Here is a 20,115-nt window from a genome sequence, read left to right as displayed (position 1 = left end):
GACATTTTAAGAGGTTACTTATCTGTAAGGAATTCCAATTTTTTCAACTCATTATAAACCAATGTTTCTCTAGTTAGTTCTATTATATTATTATTTATTTATGTTCAATTATATGATTTTTTTTGTGTGTTTAACTTATAAACAAACTACTAAAATAATTTACATATGTGAATATTTAAAAAAACATTACATCATTTTAAAGCAAAGCATGGGATATTTGCTTGAAAGACACAATATTATACTAAACCAAAATTATTTATACTACAAAAACAATTTAAAAGTAATTCAATAATGTCATACGCAACATTTCGCATGGATAATTCAAAATCCATATCTCAACATGATTTATCATCCTATTTGGTTGCTTTTTAATATAATTTATCCAATTATCAATTCATTTACATGTCAATAATTATATGAGAAATAAATCATTTAAGATTAAAATTTTGACATCAACGAGAACAAGTTAAATCACCCTTCAATTCTCTCGTAGGAAAAAAATACCCAACGACAACAACTAGTCTAATAAATTTGAAGACAATCAACTAGTTATCACCAAGTCACAACTCAGTGCTTCTTTGAGTCATTTATTGTAAGAACCTAGCTGTGGGTTACCAGCCACATGAGATTTTTTAACAGTTGTTTTTATGTTAATTTGGGTTATTGATTTCGGATTCTAGAATTTTGACATTTTCTCTTCAGCCCATGTTCATGTAACATGTTGATTTTATTAATTGTTTTACAGGTTGGGGTTGGGTGCGGGGCGAATCACTTTCTTGTAAGAATTTTTATTTTTCTTTCAAGAAGGGATAGGATATTCGTATAAGAACATCTTCAATGGTGCTCTTTATTTTAGAGCATATATTTCATATAAGTAAAAAACATTTCCATTGATTTTTAAACATAAAGAACAAAATTTTTATTCAAATCCAATAAACTATTTAAATTTTAGGAGAGAAAATATGTTTTTCCAAGAAGAAAACTTAATAAGAGAGATAAATCATAAATAAAATACATAGAAACTTGCAATTTATTATTTAAAATTAAGATAGAGAGTGAAATTTGACTCGTAGAGAGTCAAACTCATTCTTTAATTTATATTTAAAGAATAAAGAGTATGTTGAACTCTTGTTTATATGAATAAACTATATATAATAAAGAGTTTGGGTTATATAAAGAATCCTTTGAAGATGCTCGAATTTGCACATATCAATATTTAACAAATGGGTAAGTTGTTATTTTCTAAAAATGTGCTAGGATATTTGTCTTTTCAACAAACTTGTAGCAGATTCATGTAATCTTCCAAAATAATAATTATAAATGTTTATCTCAATGGTAATTTTTCAAATTTTCATTTTGCATCAAGGGTTAACATTTTTATGGCCGAACAACTTACAAGTACAGAAGTTTTGCCGCAACGAAAAATTGGTACCAAGAGGTTTGAAAACAACAAACAGGTACTTTATGTCCTGTGCTATTAGTGATTTTCGTTTTATAAAGGGCAATACAATAATTTTGTACCATCGTCAAACTTTTAACTTTTAAATTATCACCTTGATTTATGGACACATGTCCCATTAGGTTGACTATGCAAAAAAAACCAAATAAACCAAAAGTTTTGCCTCTTCGTTTCCTTCTCGTTTGTCTCTAACTCTCTAAAGGAGTTTTTGAAGGAAGTTGTTGCCATCATTTGGAGACCATCAGCAACGATAGTGAAATGGAAATCGGCAACAATGGAGGAGTTGAAACCGACAATTGGTGGCAGAGTGAGTTCACTGAACGGCAACGAATTCTAAACGAAGACGATCGACGACGTCTGAGGAGAGAATCGTGGGGTAATGACGAAGCTGGAGAACGACTGAACTAAGGTCGGCGTTATTAACGGTATAAATCGTCGACGATGACCGAACAACGAAAATCGAAAGGGTTAGCCGAAAGTTTCTTCTTGGTTTTCTTGTTTGTTCTTCGGTTTTTTCTTATTTTAGTGCACTTCTAAGTTTTTAGTTTTTCTTATTTGTTCTTGGTTTTTCTTACTTGCATGTTTGGTTGTTTTTAAAGTTTTTTGTTTGTTTGGTTGGTTTAAGGTCGTGCGGTAACATTTTAGCAATAAAAATGTTCAAATCCAGAAGAAAATGAAAAAAAAAAAAAAATTGTTGTTTAAACCAATAGCAAAGAACAAGTGAAGAAGAAAGGAAATCATAAGAGAGTTGTTGCAATCCCAAAAGACAATGAAAAAGACCAAACAGCCATAGACTGAGCTTGTAAAGGCAGAAACAAATACATAATAAACGAGAAGAATAATGAGAAAGATTGTTAGTGGATAAAACATACCAATCAAAAGTATAAAGAGAGAGAGAGAGAGAGAGAGAGAGAGAGGAAGAGGTGGACATCAAATCCTAGTTACTCAACCGCTTTAATGATAACTAGTTTCTCAATTTATGCCATGTTATTGCTCAGATATTTTATTATTTCAACTATTAAATTAAGTTAAAACAAAATTGTGGATGTTGTACACTTTGAGTTGAAGAAGAGCTATCAACTTTTTATCCATGTTATAGAGCTTCGATGGTCAAAGACGATTCTTTCTACTTTAAGAGGTAAGGTAAAGGTTACATGCATGATCATTGAACCACGTGTGCCTTCATTTAGACTCAATTAGCATTCTCAATCTAACTCTTAACAATAACTTATTTAAAGGATGTAAGCTTATATTTGTTCTTCGGTTTTTTCTTATTTTACTTGCATGTTTGGTTGTTTTTAAAGTTTTTTGTTTGTTTGTTTGTTTGTTTGTTTTTCTTGGTTTTTGTTTGTTTGTTTGGTTTAGGGTTTGTTATCAATAGAGTTAATTATATGATGTCCTTCATTTGTTTGTTTGGTTTAGGGTTTGTTCTTCATTTGTGATGTTTGATACTACATTTTGTTAATGAGGTATGGTATATCGGCTGGAAAACTAGGTGTGCACTGCTACTAGCGGGAAAGAGTACTCTGTATGTGCAGAGGACTGTAAGTTTACATGTTGACCACCCGGTTAACAACGTCACGTACCGATCTTATTGTATGTAGCAGTGTGTAATGAATGTTCTTGGTTTTGCATGTTTGGTTGTTTTTAAGGTTTTTTGTTTGTTTGTTTGGATACTTTTGGGTTGCAGGATGAAGCGACAACTGTTTAATTTGAAGTTTTAGTTGTTTGGTATTGATTGTGAGATGCAGAATGTGGGCCCTAATGAATTTAGCTACATAGTTTTGATAAAGGATATGAAAAAATGTGTTCTAGAAGCGAATGAGGCAATTCAGCTTCATCTTGATGAGAAGTTTAAAGTGGAGGCTACTTTACCATTGTCGTGGGAGAAACGTTTAATAGATAGTGATGAAGATGTGGCATTCCTTTTCCAGCAATATGGGTCTAAGGGGTTAAAGGACATTAGGTTGTATGTTGAAGCTTTACCTATATAGTGTGTGGAACCATTGCAACCTTTGCCAGAACCCAACCATACTAAACCCAATGACACTCAAACAGAAATTACCCCCGAAAAGTATTTTGATGATGACTTCCATTGGAGTGATGCCTCCAATGATGATGAAAGCAGTGATGGATTTGTTGTTGCAGCTGGGAATTTTGATGGTGAGGCTGGTGATAATGATAGAGGTAATGGGAGAAAGGAAATGGCTGAAACTAGTGATAATGGGGGAGAGGAAGAGGCTAAAACTTAGGGGCATCTATCTGATTATGAGAAAAACAGTGACGATTGCATGGGGGGTCTAGTGAGGATGAGGTTCCAGTGAGTAGGATGAGTAGGCATATGAAGGCAAGTGAGTTTCAGCATGGGGCAGATGGGAAAATTAAATTTGAGGTGGGGCAAGTGTTTAGAAATAAAATCAATTTTAGTGGAATTTTCAAGGACTACATAATTCAGAGAGGGTTCACAGTGAGAATGGTACATAATGACAAGAAGAGGATCAAAGTGGCATGTAAAGAAGAGGGTTGCCCATTCTTTCTATATGCAGCCTTAATGGTTGACAAACAATCGTGGCAAATTAGGAAATATGAAACCAACCACACATGCCTTAGAGTATATAACAACCCGGATGTCTTTGCCTTATGGATTGCCGAGAAAATGGGGGGATTCATTCGGTCACACAAGGGGAGTTGTGTTAAGCCCTTAGATGTTGAATTAGGAAGGGTGCATTTTTTGGAGATACATAAAAGGAAGTTGTATAGGGCTAGGAGATTGACCACTGGAATGACCCAAAAACAACATGCTGAGTCTTTTGCCTGGTTGTTCAAGTACAACCACATTCTTCAGGTTACCAACTAGCGATTCATGATAGAACTTAGGTTGGTTAAAGAAGAAGACCCAAACAGTCTTACAATTAGAGAAAAAGTCCCACAAAGTCTAGATTCAAGAGATTTTTTGTAAGTTTTGCTGCTCAGAAAAGAGGAATTTTGGAGGGGTGTAGGCATTTCATAAGAATTGACGAGTGTCATTTGAAATGTCACTATGATGGGGTACTTCTATCGGTAGTCTCTACGGATGCAAACAGTGGGATATTCCTTTTGGCAATATGTGTTTATGAGGTGGAGAATAATGACTCGTGGGGCTTTTTCCTTGGACTATTGCATGATTTTTTGGGTGATTTAGAGCATGTTACATTCATGAGTGACAGGCAAAAGGGTGTTCTATATGCATTACAAGTAAAGTGGCCAAATGCAAGGAGTCGATTTTGTGCTTGACATGTGTACGCAAACTTCAGAAAAAAAATTTCCAGGGTTCACATGAGGAAATTGTTTTGGGCTGTGAGTAAGACTGCAAATAGACCGGATTTTGTTAAGGTCATAGGTAGTGTGAAGGATGTAGATGAGGGTGTATACAAATGGTTGCTTGAAAATGAACCAGACTAATGGTCCAGACATGTGTTTGACACAATAACAAAGTCAGATCACATAACTAACAACTTGAGTGAGTGCTTCAACTCATAGCTTGGTAAAGACAGAGAACTTCCTATACTAAGTCCATTGGAACTTTACCGACGTAGGTAACGAAGCAGTTACAATGCAGATTCAAAGCCGGTACATAGTGGATTACACCTTTTCCACCAGTGATTCACAGAAAGATAAACAAGATGATTGAGGCAGCTAGAAATGTCAAAGTTCGGTACCCTGGATCTGAAGAGTTTGTTGTAGATGATGAGAATGTAAACTCATGTAAAACAACATGAACACAAGGAATTCCTGATAGTTGCCTGTTTGCTACACAAGAACATTTCCCACTATGAACATTATGTTGATTAGAAGCTTAGAACTCCAATGTACCTGCAAACTTATGCATACATGGTCCAACTTGTCCCCGACAAGGCCAGTTGGCCAGAGGTCAATAATGAATATAATTGGCCACCATACAGGTAGCCCAAGGCTAGCAAACCTCTGAAATCAAGAAGGAGATATTCAAATGAAGAGCCGAAATCTAAAAAGGTCTTTACACTTAGGTGTAGTGTCTTGGGGCATAACAAAAGGTCCTGCAAAAAAAATCCAGCAAATGCAGATAAAAGGAAGAAGCTGAAAGTAATATAAAAAATGTCAATTTCATGATATTTTTTCTTTTAATACTGATTTCTATTTTTTCATTTGCAACGAACCTTTGTGCCCATAATGACTGCACCCTTTTCATGAGCTTGATTTGCAGCAAACTTGTCCCAAACTTCAAATTCAAGGGGTGCTTACAACTATTTTAAACTATATAATATTTATGTCAATTACTTTTTCCCTTCGCTAACGTTATTCTTACTTCTCTTAATAGGTAAACCAAGTCCATAATGTAATGGGAAAGTTCTTTTGTTTGTTGTAGCAGTAGGTTGTTTTTGTTTCTGTCACTTATTTTTTCTGTACTTTGATTATCCTACTCTAACCCATTGTTTCGAACATGTTGCTTGGTCAACTAAATGCTTTTTTGCCACTTGAACCTCCAACACAACAACTAAAAAAAATAGGTGTGTATTATTACTTAGCTGCAATGTGATATGTTCATGTACAAGATTATTAGCAGTTGAATTATGGGAATCTGCTGAAACACCTGATGTGTTGGAATTGGTAGTAGAGGATTATTTGCAATTGGGCAAAAGTGTTCCTAGGCATGTGAATGTTAAGGAAGGATTATGTGGGACATTGGGAATTCTGTTATGGAGAGATCCTGAATAGGATAAAAAGGAGTCGGGGAGGATATTCAAAAAAGTGAAGAGTGGAAAATAAGGAGGATATTCAAAGTCTAGCATTGTTTTTATCTCTTTTTGTCTTAGTTTTGCTTTACTGCTCTTTATCTGTGTCATTAGGCTGCATTTTGTTGTTTATTATCCTTGTATTGGCTTGCTGGTTGGGTGATTTATTGGTTGCTGGTTGCTATATTTTTCTGGGTTTCTTGGCTGATTGCTCTAGTTTATTAGTTGTTGATTGCTCTTATTGTGTGGGTTATTGTCTAAAAGGGTTACTATTATTTCATTGTTTGGGGTTGAGTATTAGAAGGGTATCACATTTGAATTTTTCTTGTAGTTTTTGTTTCTTTCAAAAAAACAAAAATTGTTGGAAATTTTGTCCTAAATCAAGAAGGTCTTCACTGTGAATACATGGAACTGAGGAAGGATTAGTCTCTCTATTCAAACCCCCGCCGTTGGTTTAATTGTAGTAGAATGCTGGAACATGATTTTATCTTTACAAAATTTTCAGTATTCTCATGTCTCTTTTAAAAGAATCCAGTTTGCATGATACAGTCCCATTGTAGTGGATTTGCAATGATGATGTTTGTACGAGACAAGAGTATGTATCTACAGTTTATTACATTGGAAATATAGATTTGGTACTGGTGTCATAGATGATTAAATTGTTATTTGGTTTCAAACTAGCATCAGGATTTAGGAGTGACTTTTTAATTTTATATATATCTAATAATATGATTTTGATGACCACTTGGTTTCGTCAAATGATAGAAGCCCAATGCTCTTCTTTGATTTTTGATTTTATTTTGTTAGGGTTAATTCATATTTTGACATGAGCATATTGTATGCCTAATCAATTGAGTAAATCTGACTTCACATTTTCATTGATGGCTTGGAAAAATTTCCTGAAAATGTAAAATTTGTGCTTCATTATTCATTATAAATCAGTAGAACTACATCTAAGTTGATTCAAGTATACATCTTTTGTTCCCTTTTCTTTTTCTATGCGTATAAAAATCAAGCATTAAGCAATCTTGGTTGAAATTTCCTTGAATAATTAATAATATCATTGTTCTTAACAATGGCCCACCCCTCAAAAGGTGTCTTTCGATAATTTTGTGCCTGCTTTTACAGTTATGGGTGTGCATTTGTGGATTTGCAGGATGGAGAAGAGGACAATTTTGTGCCTATTTTTGTAGCTATTGGTGTGCATATGAAAACTGCCTAGTTTTTCAAACCTGATTTGAAGTTTGAAGTTTCAGTTATATATCTTCCCTATACACATTTTCATGTACTGAATTCATGGTTTCTGTTTAAACCATGAAAACTTAATTGATACTGAATTCATGTTAATTATGAATGCTTTATTTTGAATTTCTGTTTAAACTGGTTAGTTTTTTTTTTGTATGAATGTTTTCTTTTAAATTATGAAAATTTTCAATTTTCAACCACAAATGAGTATATTTATATTGCTGCTACCAAAACATGGATGAATTGGTCATTTGTTATGTCTCATTTTTTACAAACTCATAGGGACAAAATGGTCATTTCACTGACTCATAATAACATGAGGGCATAATGTAATTCACCATAATGATGTGGGTATTTATGTAGTTGAATAAGTTGACTAGTAATAAATTAATAAAAAACTAAAATATCAAATTTGAAAAGGCATTCCAGTCTTTTCACTATTACAAAACATGAATCAATATAGGACGGAAAGTATCTATTTATCTTTTTTCAAACATTTTGGTACCACTTTGTCACCACTTTGTCATCAGGGAAAACCTTGGGTTCCCCATATTTTTATTTACTCTTCTACCCTTACATAACTGTTTTTCCTCTCGCGCTTTATTTCAACTTGTTTATTTTTGACTCGCTAAATTTTGGCTTTAGGGTTTTGAAATGGAGAGGCATAGAGGCGAACGTTTCGGTGATCAACCAGAGGCGAATCGCAATTCACATCCTGGCAATTGTTGTTCTTGGTTCTCTGATGATCATAGACCTAATTTATCCGACAACCACCAGCACCGCCGACGCTACCAGCAATTCGACCAAATGAACGGCGACCCTTGCCATTTTTTTGGTGGTCAGCCTACGCCATTTTCTGGTCGGAAGAGAGGCTTTCCTCATACAGGTATTATCCTTTTTATTTTATCCTTTAGGCCATGAAATTTTCTCTTGATAAATTAAACAACCTTATCCCAATCACTTACGTTAAGTAAACCATAAATTAATTAACTCTCAGGGATTTTTAGGATCTTACGTTGAGTAAAATAAAGCTACCTACTAGGGATTTTATCTTTATATCTTTTTAAAATTATAATGGCTTCATTTTTCACAAGTGGTTCAGTGTTAATTTTTTTTTTTCGATTGGAGGTTCAGTGTTAATTCTTTCAATCTAGAATCTGAAATTTCGAATGTATATGTCATGATTACTTAAGGTGTATATTTTTTCTTTCACCTTATGCTTCTTAGATCATGTTGATGGTGTCATTCCTGCAAAACTTTATGTTGCACCAGTTTCAAGAACAGCAACTGAAGAAGATGTAAGTTGTTTAATAGGCAGTGATCAGTGTGTCGTAAGATTGTTCATCTGTACACGCTTTAACTATTTACTTGTAGACAACCTTCCGGTATTGCTTCTCTTTTATTTACATCTATTAACCCTATTCAACTTTTAGATATGCTTCTTTATGTCAGATCCGCTCCTTGTTTGGAGAACATGGAAATATTGTTGAGGTTATTCTGCCTAGGGATAAGAGATCTGGTCAGCAACAAGGTATGCACCATATTGAACAATTTGATTTGATTTTAATTCATAATAGTATTATTTTTCTGAAATTCTGAACTGCACAATCCATCTTACATGTTAATTCGTTGGATGACTTGTTAATGTTTGCATAGCTGAGAGTTCTTACTTTTGCACCTTGATGCACTCTTTTAGAGTTTAATTTGTTGTAGTCTTGTAGAGCTCAAGATTTCTAAAAATTGAGTATTGTTATTCTAATTCATACTCATGTGCGTTCTAAAGCATCATTAGTTGTGTATTTTGGTTTTTTCACGCTTTTTTTGCGTGTCCCTATGTCCTAGAACATGTTTGTACTACAATGAACATCTTGCTGACATTGCATATGATCTTGAAGTACTTTTGGTAATTAAATGGATGTGGATCACAAACAGGATATTGCTTTGTGAAGTATATGACATTTGAAGAGGCTGACAGGGCTATTAGAGCTCTAAACAACCAGTATATTTTTCCTGGGGTGAGTTATTTAGCTGTTAAGATATTAACTAAAATCCTCTGGACGCTATCATTTCCATGTTGTAATAATAAATAAATTTACTTCTTCCAGGAGCAGGCTGCGATTAAAGTCAGATATGCTGATGGAGAACGAGAACGCCTTGGTAAGTGTTTGTTATTAAATATGCAAGTATATTAATTCAGAATTTAACATTCTGACTAAAATTGTCAAACTCTCAGTTGCCTGTTAAATATATAAGAGATCTGTTTAGAGAAATTTGCAAGACCAATTTTTGTGCCCATGCTGGTCAGTATTTTACTATCCTTTTGCTGTAGAGCTAGAGGACTCTACTATACATGTAGGCTTATTCAAGTGAAAAGGATTCTTTCTCTGCTTACATGATGAAACTAATCTGTGGAGTTAGTTGAATATGACTTAGAAGTACTCCAAAAGTTAAAATCATTTATGCTGCTTGTTATTGAAAATAGATTGCAAGCTAGACACTTCTTGGTTAGTGGTACACTGGATGCAGTTTGCGCTGTGCTTATATTTGTAAACCTCTGAAAAAAATATTTGTAACTTATTAAATAGAAGCATTTTTCTTCACACAGTGGAAATTATAGAATATCTTTTAGCTGATGTGCTTTTTCTTAAGAATTAGGACCATCTAGTTGTTGGCTTTGTGATTAAGAAGGGAGTACAGAAGTTGTTTTACTGTGCTCATGGAAAGTTTGGCATCACCTCATTAAATTGTAATGGGAATATAAGTATAATTCAGTTGACATTTAATGTTGCACCTGCTAAGGGTAGCTTATATCCTCTGGATATCTTTATTTTTGTTTTCTTCTTCTGGTTTGAGTTGTTACAATGTGTGATTGCTATTTGGCCTAAATAGCAATTAGTCACTTTGTTTCTGAGGGAAAATTGTATCTGCCATATTTTGTTTCTGCACCATGCTTCTAGGTCATCTTTTTTGCTCATCTGTGTCGTCAAAACTTCAAGATTCCATGTTTACTTTATGATATATCTATCATTTGTTCTTATCTAGTCAACTTTTTAATTTGTGCTATTGTAGTGGCTCCACCGGACAAGTTGTATGTAGGCAGCCTGAGCAAACAAGCTTCAAAAAAGGAAATAGAGGAAGTATGCTTCTTGTCCATGAGCATTTATGTGTGTCCCTAAGTTAATAAACTAATTGCTATCCCCGGTTTTACTGACTTTCATTACAATATATGCAGACATGCCAGAGTACATAGGTCACAGGCAGTATGCATGACAGTAAAAGTGACAAATATTGCCTTTACATGTGTAGACCACCCATTGAATGGGATGAAAAGAAGATTTCAATGGCAATAGAATCATTGAGATTTGAAATTCAGTGTTCAAGTCGTGAATAATAGTAGCAATCAACCGTAGGCTTTTTGTCTATGTTTAACAATGGTTTGCATACAAAATCTTTTCCAGTTAGGAAATGGGCCATGTTGCACATGATTAGGTCTAAATGTTTGTCTCTGGAATAAGTATTTATAACTGAATCAGAAATAAAAAAGTTCGCAATGAACACAAAGTTAATTTAGACTTTTTGTTTTATGGTGAAGAATGGTTTGCATATAAATCATTTCAGGAGAGAATTGACCTTACTGCACACTTAGGACTGAATAAAGTACTTGTCATAGAACAAAAAGTGTGCAGTGCATGTGAGCCTTGCAGAATTAATGTTGGTTATATTTTCTCTCTAAGCATTTATGAGTTATATATGGCTATTTTCTATGTCAGATATTTTCCTCTTATGGGCATGTTGAAGATATTTACGTTGTTCGTGATGAGATGAGGCAAAGTCGTGGTTTGTCTACTTTCTTGATTTGTTTTATGTCTTCACTTAATTTCAAGGATAGTTTAATCTTGTGTTTCATGTAAATCAGAATGTATTATCACTCTGCACCTCTTCCCTAGCAGTCTTGTATGCTTTACTAGAAGGATGAAATAAAAACCACGGAGCAATATATATATATATATATATATATATATATATATAAAGAGAGAGAGAGAGAGAAAGATATTTGTTTCATCCATGATATTGTCTCATGCATCAAAGACCATCTATTTGCCTCAGTTCTTGTTCCTGTTTTTACTCCCATAAATAAAATTTGTTTATATATATATATAAAGAGAGAGAGAGAAAGATATTTGTTTCATCCATGATATTGTCTCATGCATCAAAGACCATCTATTTGCCTCAGTTCTTGTTCCTGTTTTTACTCCCATAAATAAAATTTGTTTATATATATATATAAAGAGAGAGAGAGAAAGATATTTGTTTCATCCATGATATTGTCTCATGCATCAAAGACCATCTATTTGCCTCAGTTCTTGTTCCTGTTTTTACTCCCATAAATAAAATTTGTTTATATATATATATAAAGAGAGAGAGAGAAAGATATTTGTTTCATCCATGATATTGTCTCATGCATCAAAGACCATCTATTTGCCTCAGTTCTTGTTCCTGTTTTTACTCCCATAAATAAAATTTGTTTATATATATATATAAAGAGAGAGAGAGAAAGATATTTGTTTCATCCATGATNAATAAGTTAATTCTTGTTTTGGGTGATATTTTTTTGGTGGTTTTTCTTTAGTTAGGTCAGAAAGAATTTGAGTCTGCCTTGTTACATCCCAGTTGTGTTTTCCAATATGAATATATATTTGCTGAAATCAAATCTTGACCTAACTTTTGATTATTATTTTGGGGAAAAAATTGCTTAAGCTCAATATTGACTTCATACGTATGAAATTGGAAGCTTAGCGGTTGTAAATCAAGGTTTGACTCCGTTATGCCAATTTTTTTGACTGCCTTTCTCTCTCTCTCACTCACTCTCCAGGGGCAGTTATGCATTTGGTAGTCCAAGTTTTGGTCTCAATCCTCAAGAACCGGTTAGGTATAATTTTTGTTGCCATTCATCTCGTTGCCTGGTCAGTTTCATGTCTTATATAATTAGTTAATTTGGTGTTTCGTTTGTTTACTTGTTCTAGGCCAGCACCCAATCTTGGTGATTCAATTGGAGGCCATGTAGCCCCTAATGTATCATATCCCTTGCTAAATATGTCCACAAATTCACAGCCACAAGCTGTTTCGCACTTGGCAAACCAAGAAGCTGCTGCCCTAAGTGTCACACAACAATTACACTCTTCTCTGCTGCAAGCGCCTTCACAGTTTTCTCAGGTGGCATTGCAACAGGTGCACCCTCTGCAGCAAAGTTCTCAGTCATCTCAGCAAATGGTCTCTGAGATCCAAAAAGAGTTGCATCCGAGACATCTGTTAACTCAAAATTTAGAGCAGCAGCAAAATTCCCAGGTTACCAGGCTTGAGGTACTGCATTGATTGATATGTAAGCAATGCCAGTTATCCATTTCGTTTGACACCTTGATGTTTTAATGCAGTGTGGCTGGTAATGCTTGAACTTATAGGACTGATAGAACAGAAAGTGAGAGAGGGGAAGAACAAGAAGAAAAATTAATGGAAGAAAATACGAGGAACTAAAAGAAAAGCCAACATTGATCATTTTGACATTGATGTTTTAGTGCAACTGGGCCAGTAATGCTTGAACTTACTGGTAGGACTGATAGAACAAAAAGTGAGAGGAAGAAAGAGGAGAAAACTAGAAGAATAAGTAATGGGAGAAAATAGGAGGAATTAGAGAAAGTTGAGAGGAAAAGCCAACATTTATCATTTTCAATTTTAAGCCAATTCTTCTTACAAAACAACTTAAAGTCTTATGTATGGGCCAAGCCCTAATTAAGTCCTACTCACGTAAGGAAACATAAAAATCTAAAACAAGTTTTAAACATCTAAATTCCTAAATAAATTACTTATTGAAATGGCTTCTTAAATCCATCTTTTTGTTCATTACTCATCATTTTCTTTTTTCATTATATGAAAGTTTAAATTGATTTATGTGGGTGTTTAGAGCTACTAATACCTTTGTCAATGTTTTACTTTGCTGCAGCAGTCTCCAAGGACTGGAAACACTCCTCAGACAAGTGCTTGCACGGCAACAGTTCCTGCAGTACCTCCAAGTCCACATACAGAAGCTTCTCTTGAATGTGATTGGAGTGAACACACTTGCCCTGATGGATACAAGTACTATTACAACTGTGAGACTTGTGAAAGTAAAGTAAGTTTTCTTCCTTTGTTAACTTTCTTGCACCCTTTTATTGTGGTTTGTTACTTGGGGTGTGGTTGATTTTTTAATTTTATTTTAAATGACCAACAGTGGGATAAGCCTGAGGAATATGTATTATATGAGCAAAAGTTGCAGAAGCAGCAAAAGCTGCAAAATTCAAGCCTGCTTTTGACCCAAGAAGTTGATCAAACCCAAGAAGTGCAGCTTCAGTCACATCACTTCCATCAGAAAATTCAACTCCAACAACCTTCCATCTCTGCATCTGTGAGAAATAATTTCTTTTCCTTTTATGTTTACGGAGCAAATTCTGTTGCATTATTAGTCATGCTTATGGTATTTCCGTTCAAAGGCATGGATACGATAGTTAGAAAGTGACTTGGACGTTCCGATTTGGATTGGGACAATTATATGGTTTTAGTTATACATTTCTGATAGTGCTGAAATTTTAGCAAATTGTGCTGAGCACCTTATGCAAACTGGAAACTACCAAGTGAGTTGCCTAGCAAAAATGAGAAGAGTAGGTTTTGATACTTAATTTTATGGGTAAATATCTTTTGATTTGAAGATATTGTTTTCTATTAACCAGGTGATTTTGTTTACATGTTATGAAATGGATCTACTACTGTGGAAGCTTGATAGCACATAAAGAAGTTCATTGAGAAAGTAACCTTTGTTGATTTGTCTAATCTACTGCAAGTTTTAATGCCTAGATTGCGTGCATTTTTCAGGGATTCAAATTCGTATTTTTGTTCTCTATTTGGAAGTCTGCACTTACATGAGTTAATTTGAGCCTTCCATGCTGATTGATGAACTAGAAATTTCATGTGCATACTAATTATTGGTAGATTATTGAAATGTGCATAGCCTGACATATAGTTCCCATAAATCATGTAAATTAGAATAATGAATTGATTAATCTTTTAATTTTGCAATATTTTTTGTATTAACTGTGAACTATTCACAACTGGTTGAACTGCCTGTGGATTGTTTAAAATAATGGTTTGGTATGATCATGTTCTCAAACGGAGATTAGAGCCTGTCTATGTGCAGTAACTGTTTATTACAGTAGAAAAGTGGATATATTTATGGATATCTGTAGATAGGTGCATATGCTCTTTAATTACCTGTTTTAACATCTTTATTAAGACCAGGTATAAAAAATTGCTACTTTCTTTGACTACTTGGGGATTCTGTGTAGCTTAATTAATGTTTGCTATGATTCTTCAGGAACTGGATCATCTGCAAGTAAAGTCCGAAGCAAGTCCAGTAATTGATCCAACCTGCGTTTAACAGGTAATAATTGTTAAACATTTGTAATTTATTTCCACTCAGGACTAAAGTTTTGTCCTATATGTTATTGTTGTTGTTACAGTGAATGTGGATTGCTTGATCTTGGATTTGAATTTTTTATGTTAATCATATTTAAGAAATTTAATTATAATCATAAATTGCATTGTTTAATCTGGAAAGATATAATTATGTTAGTCAAATCTGCATACACGTATTACATAAATGATTGGTTATCCAAGTTTTTAGTTTAATCACTCTTTGCCATTCAGGAGTCTATCGGTACCGGCTTTTTTTTTTTTTTTTTTTTTTTGGGTCTATATCGGATTGAATTCTTAGAGCATATGTGAAATATTTTCCAGGCCCTACTTCAGTTATCCTCTTTCATTTAACTTTGTTGTTACATAAAATATGTACCGCCCCTATTTATTATATACCTGTAAATTATCACTAATTAAAGAGATTTTTCTCCATTCGATTTGCAGTTAATTCCTGGTAAAACAAGCCATGTAAAACATACTAACTTAAGAACTACAGCATGGGCTGTAAAAGAGCACGCATATCAGACTCAGGTGGATTATTGAAGCTGCCATTGATTTGCAACTGATTATTTTGAGGATAAGTGATTTAGGCTCACCGGAGTTTATGTTCTCCATTTTGTGAGGTGTACAATATAACGATTTTAGGTTTTTTATTAGCTTGAAATATGTTTGATGCTAGTGGGTTAGTTACCTTTGTAGATGAATGGAGGCTCTGTTCCATGTTACTAAAATTTATAAGCAGGTCAACAATTCTTCCTGTTTAATTTTAAAAGTAGGAAAATTTGTAAATAAAGAATTATATCATGTGATATGACTATTTTTAATTGCTTCAGATGTGATATGATATGATGGACTTGCAAGTTGCAAACGACATTATTGTGTAAATGATTTTTGATGTTTACTTGTGCAGGTTTTGGTAGATTTAAAAAACCTCGGAATGTAAAAGTCGATGTTTAGTTCAGTTTCTTGAGTTTATCTTACAAATCTTTTCCTGCTGGATGCAGAATATTAAGTTATACTTACACCAATGTATATGTATATAAAGAGGCCCGACCAAGTTAGATTAAAAACACACGGTATGCTATTCCAGACGAACCTGCTTTAAGCAGTTCCATGATTGCTGGGTGTGAACTAAAGAAGAAAACATGAGATTTTCTGAACACGAAGGGCCTGCCTGTTGTTTGAAATCTGTGATTGAGGAGATGTCGCTGCAGCTTAATTACGATAAATAGCTGAGGGTCGCCCGCATTCATCACTTGTCTTGATAGAAAGAAAAAAGTACATTTGCTTAATGCGATATATTTTCCTTCATTTGGAGAATAATGATCAGAGACTAGTTTAAATTTTGAAACTTGGTTTTCCTAGCTTCTGATTAAGTAACAGTTGTTTAGTTTGTTCCCAACAAGTTATATCGTATTTAGTTTTGGTCAACGTAAATATTTATATTATATTAAACTACTCCTTGGATGTATGAACGAACGGTAAGGAACAAATTGTTGAGATGCAGCGTCATTTGTTGACTTGGAAGAATTTCATCGACAAGCATAAAAGATTAAAGCAGCTTGTCTTTGAACGTCGTAAACAACGAGAGCAGTTTTGGGTTTCATTACTGCGAGTGAGCAACCAATTGGTATTCCCAGCAATAACTATTTTACGTGTCACCGTTTCTATGGCCATTCAGCTGCTAAAATCTGTGCATTTTATGTTCCTGGTTTGAATTGTTTCTTTAATTTTTACCATTTCCACCATTCTTCAGTCAAAGAATGGGTAGCAGTTTTTATACGCAAGAGAAAGAACTGGCATTTAAGTCAGTGGGTCTGTTATTCTTCCACATTGTATCCCTCTCCCTCTCCCTATCATATCTATCTACAGACAGCATATTAATTTCACCTCACCAAATTTTCCCAATTAGAGACCCTTTCTTAAGAAAAGAATTGGTTTTGTGGATTCCCAGACAAGGATAGCTCTTAATAATTGTTCTTTGGAGGGAAACCCTAGCCCTTAAAAATCTTGACTCTGGTGCTCAGTAAATCAATGCATATTCCTTGGGCGACAAAAACAAAGAAATAAGACAAAGGAGTTGGCCCCAACTCTGATTTATTAATCCCGACGATCTCCAAACCACAAAAAAGTTTATAAAAGGGAAAACAAAATTTACCCAAAGAAAGAAAGAAAGAAACTAATCTCTGCATAAAATCAAAAACCACTTGTTACAAAGATATTCTTAAGGGTTTGAGAATAAGGTGCAGTGAGTTCCTTCGTAAAAAAGATGAGCTATGCTTTGCTTTCAACCAGAAGATTACACACATTGGCTATTGGATTACAATCTACACCTTATAAAAAAGTCAGTAAGAGAACTACATAGCAGTAATAATATACTAATCATCTAATTAATCTTCCTTTAGCATATGTGAAGGGAGAATGTCCTGAAGAAGCCCATGATCTTTGAGCAAGGAAGGCCCAGGGACGCCGCATAGACGCCGATCATGAAGAAAAGCAGCAGCATTTGTTGAGGGACCATTACAACCGAAATTCATAGGTAAGAAGTTATTAAGAAAGGATTGTTGAAGATGTTGATAATTAGATAATGCTCCCTGCATTGGCATACCAAAGGTAGTACCGTTCCCCGGAGGAACTCCGACAAGGCTTGGACGCGGTAAGAGCGGGCTTGGATGGGAATGTTGCCCCTCATAAGTCGTCACCACAATGCTTGGATCACTAAAAGATCTCTCTACTCTTTTCTTCACATTACACGATGCGCTGGTGCAACGATAGTAACTCCTTTAAGTAAATCCACCACAAACAAGATAATGCAAACCCCATCAATACTTGGTCTAAAAAGCTACCTAATTTTGATCTAAATCAATATACCATTCAAAATAGAAGATTGTAAAATGAGTTAACATAGAAGTTAGTACCTAGGAAAGGGGCTGTCCTTCACAGCTTTTTGACCGTACTTTCTCCATCTGTATCCATCTTCCAGATGATCAACCTCGCTCTTTGTCATGAACGCGAATCTCGGCTCCCTCTGTCGTTTCTGATTTGTCTTCTTGGGTTTCAACCTAGCCCCACAAACACAAAAAACCAAACAAAATTTACATCTTCAAATCACATATCACAAAAGCCCCACATAGTTTATAACCCTTATAACCAAATGTGCTTCTCTTTAAAATTTGAGAAACGAAAATAAGATACACATAACACCGAAAGAAAACCATTTTTCTCACTTGAAAAATTCTCAAAAGGCTTTCTTTAAAGTGCAATATCAGCATGAGAAACAGTACAAAAACTCACAGTTTTTTGGACTTTTGTTGATCTTCTTCCTGTTCTTCCACTTTTAATTGTTCATCATTCGCAGCCTCACTCGATGCCGATGAAATAGAGGAAGAGTTAGGGGTGGCAGGTTGATTCAACAACTCGGAAGATTCCACCTTATTAACAAGAGTTGGATTAGGAGATGAGGATGGTACCGTGGACGGTAAAGGTACCGTATCTGTATCAAATGAGGAAGAACCAAAGTCCTGAATACCCAGTAGCTCCATAAACCCTAATGAGTTCTTATCTCCCTCATAGAAGTCAAATATGCCTTGTAACGGAAAACTACTTGATAGATGATCAGGAAATGATGAGGCTCCGACAATATCCTTAGCTTCCTTGCTCTCCATGGATTAATTATAAGTGTAAGCTCTTCATCAACAGAACTTAAAGAAGAGAAAAAAGATAGAAAGAGAGAGAGTGAGGTTTATGAATGGCTGAATAAAGAGAGAATGGTAGGGTTTGATCTGGTTTATAAGGTAGGTTCGGGGAGAGAGAGAGAGAGAGAGAGAGAGAGAGAGTGAGGGAGATTAGTATAGAAGCAAAAGAGACTTGGCAATTGAAGGGTTGGGCAAGTGGCACTGTGGCAACAAAACTTTACCGGTAATTGTAGGTCAACATTTCTGTACGGAAATGAACAGTACCGGTGGGAAACTTAATGCATGAGTTCAGATTGTTCAGTGGCAATCGGATACAGTGGTCGACGCTTTCATACGTATGGTTTGACCCGTTAAGTAGTTTCTAGTGTGAACGGAGTTGGGGTACACGTGAGATTCTTACGGCGTAAAAGGTTTTCAATTTGTAAGCCGCTCGTGTCGTGTGTGCATGGGAGTTAATGAATCCTCATAAGATATTCGCTAGCTTTTCTTTTTATTCTTTAACTTTTCTTTTTTTTAATTATATAGAATCACGATATCTTCAGAGCCGATTATATATTTAATGGACTCCAGATTAAATTATGTGGGGACTAAATTGCACTAAATCATGTATTTTATATATATATATATATAGAGCATAAATTAAATAGGTGTAGATAGCATAAATTAAATAATTTTGTGTTTGAAACTTTGAATGATTCAAACTGTGGGTACGTAATGTATAAAAATGCATGGATTAAGATTAGTGAGTGGATGAACTTAATTTGGAATTGGAGGGGTAGGGATCTTTAATTGATAAACAAAATAAAAGGGCAATTATAGGCTAGGCGATGGAAAACAATGAACCTGAAGTTGGAATAAGATTCAAATTAAAGGTGTGAAATGAGATGATTCAATTCAATGGATGCTTTCTTCTTTCTATTTGTAGAGAGAAAAATAAAAAAGAAAAAGGAGAAAAAAAGATCGGTGGAGATAACATTGCGGTGAAAATCGTATGGAAAAGTTGACGCACGTGTGGTTAACCAAGAGACATGAATCGCACGCTGGCATAATTTGCGTGTAGCCTCAATAATTTGGTTTCTCGCTTTTAATTTATAGTGAAAATATTTAATTAATCCCTCTCCCTTTCTCTCCAATTCCTATACTATATTAATATCCATTAAAAAATTCTAATTGACGATTTTACGTGGTACCAGCTGTCCAGCTGATTGACGATTATGATTGTTGGTCATTTAAAATGGAGGCCTGCAGCTTAAAGAATAAAATTTTGTACAACTAATGGTTATTTTCATGCTAGTATATAAAATCAAACTATCACATATAATTCCGTACATGATATACAGATTTAATTGAGGAATTGAGATGTTTATGGGTTGTCAATCTAATATGAAAAAGAAATATAACAAAATATGATAAAATAAGTTGAAAATCATTGTCATTTGCAGAATTGAAAAGCAAAAGATAC

General features: G+C 34.4%; 2 protein-coding genes across 2 annotated transcripts; one reads left to right on the top strand and one right to left on the bottom strand.

Annotated features, from left to right (window-relative positions):
- The first annotated feature begins 8,059 nt into the window (after positions 1–8,059).
- LOC116132589 (flowering time control protein FCA-like) lies at positions 8,060–15,812 on the top strand. The gene is made up of 13 exons (XM_031418249.1): positions 8,060–8,341; positions 8,683–8,753; positions 8,908–8,986; positions 9,388–9,470; positions 9,561–9,612; positions 10,525–10,592; positions 11,226–11,362; positions 12,296–12,385; positions 12,480–12,816; positions 13,454–13,621; positions 13,721–13,894; positions 14,858–14,923; positions 15,403–15,812. Exons 1-12 carry the CDS (start codon positions 8,110–8,112, stop codon positions 14,918–14,920), a joined length of 1,554 nt encoding a protein of 517 aa, XP_031274109.1. The 5' UTR covers positions 8,060–8,109; the 3' UTR covers positions 14,921–14,923; positions 15,403–15,812.
- Positions 15,813–17,145: 1,333 nt separating this feature from the next.
- LOC116132608 (WRKY transcription factor 23-like) lies at positions 17,146–18,796 on the bottom strand. Its single transcript, XM_031418271.1, has 3 exons — positions 18,253–18,796; positions 17,877–18,020; positions 17,146–17,739 (listed from the first exon to the last, which is right to left on the bottom strand). Exons 1-3 carry the CDS (start codon positions 18,621–18,623, stop codon positions 17,349–17,351), a joined length of 906 nt encoding a protein of 301 aa, XP_031274131.1. The 5' UTR covers positions 18,624–18,796; the 3' UTR covers positions 17,146–17,348.
- Positions 18,797–20,115: the final 1,319 nt, after the last annotated feature.

The sequence above is a fragment of the Pistacia vera genome, unplaced genomic scaffold, assembly GCF_008641045.1.
Source record: "Pistacia vera cultivar Batoury unplaced genomic scaffold, PisVer_v2 Contig256, whole genome shotgun sequence".
NCBI classification, from domain to species: Eukaryota; Viridiplantae; Streptophyta; class Magnoliopsida; order Sapindales; family Anacardiaceae; genus Pistacia; species Pistacia vera.
Note: the sequence above shows the minus strand (reverse complement) of the source record. Positions and strands in the feature narration are given on the sequence as shown.

Coding starts and splice junctions, on each gene's coding strand:
- LOC116132589 (XM_031418249.1), top strand. CDS start 8,110: ATGGAGAGGCATAGAGGCGAACGTTTCGGTGATCAACCAGAGGCGAAT. Junction 11,363..12,295: donor AGTTTAATCTTGTGTTTCAT/GTAAATCAGAAT, acceptor CCAATTTTTTTG/ACTGCCTTTCTCTCTCTCTC. Junction 13,895..14,857: donor AACCTTCCATCTCTGCATCT/GTGAGAAATAAT, acceptor ATGATTCTTCAG/GAACTGGATCATCTGCAAGT.
- LOC116132608 (XM_031418271.1), bottom strand. CDS start 18,623: ATGGAGAGCAAGGAAGCTAAGGATATTGTCGGAGCCTCATCATTTCCT. Junction 18,021..18,252: donor CAACAAAAGTCCAAAAAACT/GTGAGTTTTTGT, acceptor TTGTGGGGCTAG/GTTGAAACCCAAGAAGACAA. Junction 17,740..17,876: donor AAGGACAGCCCCTTTCCTAG/GTACTAACTTCT, acceptor ATTTACTTAAAG/GAGTTACTATCGTTGCACCA.